This window comes from Mangifera indica, chromosome 16 (genome assembly GCF_011075055.1).
Source record: "Mangifera indica cultivar Alphonso chromosome 16, CATAS_Mindica_2.1, whole genome shotgun sequence".
NCBI classification, from domain to species: Eukaryota; Viridiplantae; Streptophyta; class Magnoliopsida; order Sapindales; family Anacardiaceae; genus Mangifera; species Mangifera indica.
The window spans coordinates 13,104,971-13,113,270 of record NC_058152.1 but is presented as its reverse complement, the minus strand read 5'-3'; the positions used below and the strand labels follow the sequence as shown (position 1 = coordinate 13,113,270).

Sequence of the window (8,300 nt, the reverse complement as noted above, 5' to 3'; positions counted from 1 at the left end):
TCTTTTGTGAGTCATCTCCTTTTAAGCTGTGATTATTTTATAGCAAAAAAATTCCTGACCCACTGAAATTTCTTTTCCAGGAATTTCTATAAAAGGGCCCTGGAATGGTTCATGCCAAAACCTAGCATTAAGCATTTCGGCATGAACAATTCTTCTAATAGCTATAGCCCTGGTCCTGAGATTCCCTTGAGAGAGCAGCAGCTCTCAAGGTTCTCCCAAACACTTCAAGAACTCATGGCTGTGTCTGCAGTTGAAACCTCCAGGGAGCAGGAAATGCTCGACCTGGAGAAACAAGGCCTCTCAGATAGGACTCAGTGGCTGCTTAATCCTCCTGAACCACCAGGCTTACTCAGGGCTTTCAAGGAAACTGTTTCACCTCTTGGAAACAAACTGCAATCTCTCAAGAGACAGTCTAGGCCTCAGCGTGTCGTCTCAGTGTTGCAGGAAGTGTTTCCTATTGTCTCCTGGTGCCAGGACTACAAGGCAACAAAATTTAAGAATGATTTATTGGCAGGTCTCACTCTTGCCAGCCTCTGCATTCCTCAGGTAAACGGAAAATTAACATGAAATATTACAAGGTGATTAGCATTACAATTAAGCATTTCCATGACTTATAAACATTGTTATGTTAATTCAGAGTATAGGATATGCAACTTTGGCAAAGCTTGCTCCTCAGTATGGCCTTTGTAAGTTCCCTGAAGGATTTCTTCTTCTTTTTTTTTCCTGCAGAAGCTTTGAGTAAATGTTGAGTGAATGATTTTGTTAAATTTTCTCAGACACAAGTGTTGTGCCACCTCTCATTTATGCTGTAATGGGGACTTCAAGAGAGATAGCAATTGGACCAGTTGCTGTAATTTCACTGCTTTTATCCTCAATGGTGCAGAAACTTGAAGATCCTGTGGCTAATCCAATTGCATACACAAACCTTGTGCTCACTGCAACCTTCTTTGCCGGCCTGTTCCAGGCTGCCTTCGGACTTTTCAGGTAACCTTCCTTCAGTTTTTTTTTTTTCTCAAATTCATCACCACTGATGAGTAATCAATCTGTGTTTTCTGGTGCTCACTGCAGATCAGGCTTTCTGGTGGACTTTCTGTCCCATGCTGCCATAGTTGGGTTCATGGCTGGTGCAGCCATAGTCATTGGTCTTCAACAACTCAAAGGGCTACTTGGAATCTCTCACTTCACAAACAAAACTGATATTATTTCTGTCCTGGAAGCTGTGTGGAGAGCATTGGATCATCATTATGTAAGATGGAGCTAGCCCATATCATCAAATTAATTTACACGCTGAATCAAATTAGAAATTTTCATTTATCAATTCCTTTGTATTCTTGATTATCAGTGGAATTCTCATGATTGTATTCTTGGTTGCTCATTCTTGATTTTCATCCTGACCACCAGATTCCTGGTAAGTTTCATTTAGAACTGATATCTTTATCAATTATTTGTAAATTTATTTCTAAACATTTCCAGTTCATTTTATAATTTACTATCAGGGTAAAAGGAAGAGGAAGCTCTTCTGGTTGCCAGCCATAGCTCCTTTGATCTCAGTTGTTTTGTCAACTGTTATGGTGATTATAACAAGAGCTGATAAACATGGAGTGAAAATAGTGAAGCACATCAAAGGAGGATTAAATCCAAGCTCAGTTCATCAGCTGCAATTCAACAGCCCACATGTTGGAGAAGTGGCTAAAATTGGACTGATTGTTGCCTTTGTTGCTCTCTCAGTAAGTTTCGAGGACAAAACATTCAAGCCTTTCTTTCATCTTCCTTAATTACAAACTGGGTTTTTATGTACAATCATAGGAAGCCATTGCGGTTGGCCGATCTTTTGCATCCTCCAAAGGCTACCATCTTGATGGTAACAAAGAAATGGTGGCCATGGGGTTCATGAACATTGTGGGATCCTTCACTTCCTGCTATGTTGCAACTGGTAAGTCTCAAAATAAATAATAAAACTATTAGTACAAACAAATTGTACAAACTGAAGTGATTGTATGAGGTGATTTTTTCTGATTGAATGATGTAATTGTCTACATGTTACTCGAAAATAAATAAAGATTGATTATTTTATGATCGAAAGTACTAAGTAGAATCAATATATATCTATGCAGGTTCCTTCTCCAGAAGTGCTGTGAATTTCAGTGCCGGTTGTGAAACAGCTGTGTCAAACATTGTGATGGCCATCACCGTTTTCATTTCCCTGGAATTTTGCACAAAGCTCTTGTATTACACACCAGTAGCAATCCTTGCTTCAATTATTCTTTCAGCTCTTCCAGGACTCATCGACTTCAATGAAGCTTACAGGATTTGGAAGGTTGATAAACTAGACTTCCTCGCCTGCATCGGTGCCTTCCTTGGCGTCGTCTTCGCATCTGTGGAGATCGGTCTTCTCGTCGCGGTAACTTCTGCTTCTACATTTCCTATTGACTCATTGTTACTTTAACATCCTAGAAAAATTTCACATCGATCAAACACTAAAAAAATAAGAGAAGTGAGAATTCTCGTGAATGCAGGTGACAGTATCATTTGTGAAGATTATTCTGATATCTATTCAATCGGGCATAGAAATCCTGGGGAGGCTTCCAGGAACAGAAGTTTTTTGTGATGAGAATCAATATCCCATGGCAATTAAGCCTCCAGGGCTGCTGATAGTTCGTGTTAAATCTTCTTTGCTTTGCTTTGCAAATGCCAATTTTGTTAGAGAAAGGTACTTGATTGATGTCAATTAATTGATATATTCAAGAAAGCTTGATCCTCATTTCATATCCCATTTCTTCAAGGATCATGAAAAGGGTGAGTAACAAAGAAGATGGAGAAGACACCAAAGAAAAGGATGGAAAAACTATTCAGCTTGTTCTTCTTGACATGTCCAGTAAGTTAATTATAATGTCTCTGTATTATTATTTAGAAAATTTCATTCATCTAGATCCTTAGATTTATAGTTAAAAACAAAGACACAAGTAAAATTTCATCGAATGTATCAAAAAAAAAATTATTTTGATACTAAGATAATACATAGAGAGAAAGTAATGTTAGTGACAGATTCAGAAATAAAACTTAAAAAGTCAAAGTTGAATAAAAATGAAATAAGCAATACTATTTAAACGTATGTGTACATATTTAAACGTATCATCACATGATTATTTATTGTTTTAACCTTAATTTAAAATTACTTAATCATATAATAACACATATAAGTTTGTATATATTTATATACTCAAAATGAGTATACATAGTTTTATTAAACTGAAATATAAGGAAGTCAACAAGAAAACAACAAAATCTAAAGTAGGTGATGTAAAATTTTAGTAGTTACACTGATAATTTACATATATACCACCAGATATTTTCTTGTTTGAACATTTTGATATTTCATTCTTATGATGTCAATGCACTAAAAAGTGAAAAGAATTCATTGCTATTCAAGAAAAATGATTAAAATTTTATCTTTTAGTTACGGATGGATATGATTTGAGTTGTCTCAATTCAAATTTATGGTTCCACTTGTTTATTTATCTAGTGAAATTATTTATCTTACCGACGTTGTTTAACCCTCTAATGATAGCATTAATCTCATCAACAGCTCTTTAGTAATATTTTATACCAACTCAAACTAGATATTATGGATTTTATCTGAGTTTGAGTTGGCATCAGGCTTGACCCGTACTTTTAGTGTATTCTTAGCATCAAAATTAGGCAACCAAATAGAAAATCAGAACCTTTACAAAATTTTTGTATATCTATCCTTGTTCAGTAGAACCTATTTTGGCATTACTATTCTTCCTTTAATATATATATATATATTTCTTTCAATATTGTAGATTTAATGGAGATAGACACATCAGGAATTGCTTCCTTAGAGGAACTTCAAAAGCACCTTGACTCAAAGGGAATAAAGGTAAAAGCTAGTGCTAATAATCCTGTCATATCTGAAGTTTCAACTTTCAACACTGTCTCACTTTTTCTTTCTCTTTCTCTCTCAGTTGGCCATAGCCAATCCCAGATGGAAAGTCATTCACAAGCTAAGGCTTGTCAACTTTGTTGGCAAAATTGGAGAAAGGGTTTTCCTGACTGCTGGAGAAGCCATGCTTGTAGATCAGAAATAAACTACAAGCCATCTCAAGCCAATAATGCTTCTTTTAAGATAAGATCAATGTAAAATAATCAGAAATAATTAGTGGGAGATTGTGGCTCTAACTCTCTCTTCAGGATTTTGTCATGTAATCATCAGAGAGAAGAAGCCAGAAAATCAACCATTTTGTGTGCTTTTGGTGTACTTTTAATCATTGAGTTTCATGGTGTTTTGTGATATATTAAGATGCATAATTCACAAACTTTGTTCATATATTATTGTTTAGGCATAAAAATTGTTGGATGTAAACATTTATTATTAAACATTATCCAGTATTGTTATTGGTCCAACCGGTTAACCTGCAACTTGACCTTATGATCAAGTCAAGATTCAATCTGGGTCTAAAAATATTGATTCCAATTATTAGTGGAGTTTCCTCTCATTTCTCCAATTTCTTGGCACCTTATATCTAACCGAGTCTCCAATTGCTAATGGAGTTTCGTATATATTGTAGACATATCAAGAATGAAAAAGACTCATTTTGGAAAATATTGTTTGGGCACAAGCAGTGTTAGGTTAAAACATTTATTATTCAATGTTATTTAACAAATATATTTATTAAATTTGTTTAAAATTTTTAATTACATCATATTAACGATATACTAAATAGGGAGGGGTGGGGAAGAGATCTCAATCCTCGTCCCCGGCCTGTCCCCACTACAGGGATGAAAATGATTCTCCGTCCCCTCCCCGCAAAAAAAAAAAAATTCCTCTCCATCTCTATGGGAAAAAATCCCCTCCTCGTATCTACGAAAAAAAATTTTTTTTTTACCTTTTAAACATAATATAAATATATATTAAATAAAATTAAAATTAACCCACTATTTCAAATATCACAAATATAATATATTAATTATTTTAAAATATACAATAAAAACCTAAATAAATTTGAAAAACATAAATAATTTAAAATTATAAAAAATATATTAATATTTTAAATAAATATATTAATATAAAAGGATGAGGATGGGGCGGGGCGAGGAGGGGACACATATATCCCCATTCTTGATTGCAGGATTTTTTCATCTCCATCTTCATTCCCTTCCCCTTTTTTATAGGGAATCTCATTCCATTAGGGTCGGAGCCCCTAAAATCAGGCCTAAATTATCATCCCTAATATTGATATCATTGATTAGACCAATCAGCTTATGATTCGGCCTTCTGATTAGATTTTGATTTAAAAATATGGAATTTTCTCTTATTTTTGCGATTTCTTGGCACACATACCAATTTATGGGTGAGTACCCAAATAATACTAATCATTTCCGATAAAATTATATTAAAATGATGTAACTAGAGAATAATTTTATATATAATGTTAATATTACTAGTCTTTCATTATTTTTTATAATGGTAGAAATGAAAGAAAAACAAACGGCAAAAATGCACAAATATTCGATATATGAACACATGTATTTACATGAAAATTTTAGTATGGAAAAAATTATAGATAAACAATTGCGAAAATTTTATTATGAATAAAGAAGATTATAAGACAAAAAATAGATCTCTTTGTTTTCTTTATCTGAGCTCTTAACCTTAGTATATTCGTTGATTCCCTATTTTCATAAGTTGTATATGCACTATAGTAAGTCATTGTCTACAATTTGTACTAAATTTGTTTGACTACTCTAACAAACAAGTTGTGTCCTAGTTGGTGTGTTTACTTTAATGTATTCGAATAGGTTCATATCGTAAAGACGAAACCTTTGCAACCTTATATGAGAGCAGTGGTGGATTATCTTATTATTAGTCTAACCTTTCATTACTACCACAAATTTCTTTGAAAAATTTACCTTTCGAAAATCGTATTTCTTGTATCCAGATAACCCTTTACAAAATTTAGATTGCCACTAAATATATTTTACATTTTTCACCTAATTCGACCCACCTCAACATAAACTTGTTGCTTATGCATTCAACCATTTGCAAATGAGAGCACAAATCACATTCATCTTCTTTAAAATCCATCAAACAATCCCAATCAAAATCACCATTTGCCTTCTCCCAAAAACCGTCTACATTCATTGAATCTTGTTTCTCTATATATAAAAGTCCAGTGCTGTTCTCAGTGGATGCTCTCTTTTTCTCTCTTTAAGCTACATTCCTCATTGGCTTGCCTCTTCTGTGGCTCCAAAGTATGCCTCCTGGCGATTCCATTGACTAGCACAAACCATTATGGCAATTGGGAACCATTTTTTTTTTATCTCCAATTTATTTATTTCTCTCAGACTGTGGCTTCAAAATGTGTCCAGGTTCATTGTTTCTCAACTCTAGATCTCTGTTGTTTTGTGGAGAAAAGCCATGATTAACCGCACTTTCTTTATATATTATTTTTTGATACTCTTTTTTGTTTGAATGTGGATAAAATTATGGACTACGTAATGATGCATTAAAATGATTATTTTCCAGGAAAAATCTGGATGTTGTTACATGTTTTAGAATTTGCATTTTTTTTCCTGAAAGATATTAAACCTACAACTGGATTCAATCTGAGTTGAGCAAAGTCGAACTTGGGATTAGTTCGAACTTAGATTGAAGGTATAATGTCTAATTCGAATTCAAGTTCAACTTTATGTAGGAAAATCCCCTTCTAGTATAGGACATGACGGGAACCTTATTTTCAGAGTCAAGTTATCGTCTGTAACAAGAAAGAGCATGGTTGAACAATGCTTGAGGACCTCCAAATTCATCCTGACATCATCAAGACTCCTGCTTAGAGTAAAGCAGCCATCCATGATCAATTCCGTTTGCATGGTTTGTGAGCTAAATGATTCATGCAGAAGCAAAAATGTAAGTGCACATAATCAGAGATTTGAATCGATATTTGCATACCTGTGTTTTGGTTGCCCAAGCCCAAAGTAAGAAGCCTATGAAGCCATCTAAATTTATGGCATGATAATAAGGATAGGATTTTCGAAATTATCATACACCAGAAATTCTCATGCATTTTTATGATGGTTTTGAAACTCAGACCATTGGTTCAATTGGTTTATATCAGGACCTGTCATCAGCCCAGTCTAGGTCAAGTTTCAGTTTAATGTGTGATGTTGGACTAGATTAACAGATGGTCAAACCAAACGAATCGTGTTAGGTTAAGGTTCAACTATTAAGTCAATATGGTTAACCCCTAAGCATGTTAACTTACAAATTTGTAAATGCTTTTGAGTCCTTGCAATTGGAAAGGGCAAGTTGAGGATATGCAACAAATCATCATGCCAAAATACAATCCAGTTATACATTGTTCTAATTTTTATATTAACAGTGTTGTATCTTGATTCAATCACCAGTCGAACTGGTGATCGAAAAAGACCCAAACCGACCTCTTGACTGGGTCAAAGTCTGGTCTAATCGTGGAAACATTGGTCTTTATTACTATAGCATGAAGCATCACATACAAAAACTGCTGCTAATTTACTGCATACCTTCATATTACCAGCTCTTCTACCAAATTTCTCAGACAAGACTCCCAAAGAATCAATCATCCCAAGAGGCTCCAGCACCGGTTTCGCAATGTGAGCAAAGGCTTCTTTGATGAGCACAATCAAATCTTTGTATTTTGTGGCCTGCCTACACTCTGGAATTCAAAATACTGAATATGTTGTCAGCAACTCCTTCAAACGCAGGTGCATTTTCAACAGTTTACTCCAATACCCAGAAGCCTTGTTCAGCTTTTCTGGGCACTGTTGTTTCCAAATCAAAGAAAACAATCTCCTCTAAGACCTCCACTTCTAATAGTATTTTGCACAGGAACTCGCTAGCTAGTCCAACTGACCTTACAAGAAAAATGACCTTTCTGACAAGCTCTTCTCCGATGGTAGCTAGAGGCTCTAGAAGGGATCCTTGACCAAATCGCGCTCAGAAAAAATATTAAACCAGCTTGTCTAAAGGTTTTTGGCGGCTTTCCTGATCTTGCTATTCCAGGATTATACATAATAGGCCTGGAAGGAAATTGTGAAAGGAAGAGAATGTTTTACATAGAGAGGTTGATAGACTTGTGGTTCATGTAGTAGTTTCTTCAGGAGGTCCTTCGCATAGCAAAAACAATTCCAGGAGGGCAAGGAAGAGATTTCCTTCCTCTTAATCTCTCCTTACAATTTTTCTTTTGCATAAGAAAGAAACCTTTCCGCTGGTTGAGCCTTTATAACACAAAAAGTGACAAATG

General features: G+C 34.8%; 1 protein-coding gene across 1 annotated transcript; it reads left to right on the top strand.

Moving 5' to 3' along the window:
• LOC123199311 (low affinity sulfate transporter 3-like) lies at positions 1–4,346 on the top strand. Its single transcript, XM_044614244.1, has 12 exons — positions 1–546; positions 638–686; positions 777–984; positions 1,069–1,246; positions 1,343–1,408; positions 1,497–1,727; positions 1,807–1,933; positions 2,115–2,401; positions 2,517–2,710; positions 2,784–2,875; positions 3,825–3,901; positions 3,987–4,346. Exons 1-12 carry the CDS (start codon positions 112–114, stop codon positions 4,107–4,109), a joined length of 2,067 nt encoding a protein of 688 aa, XP_044470179.1. The 5' UTR covers positions 1–111; the 3' UTR covers positions 4,110–4,346.
• The last annotated feature ends 3,954 nt before the right edge of the window (positions 4,347–8,300 follow it).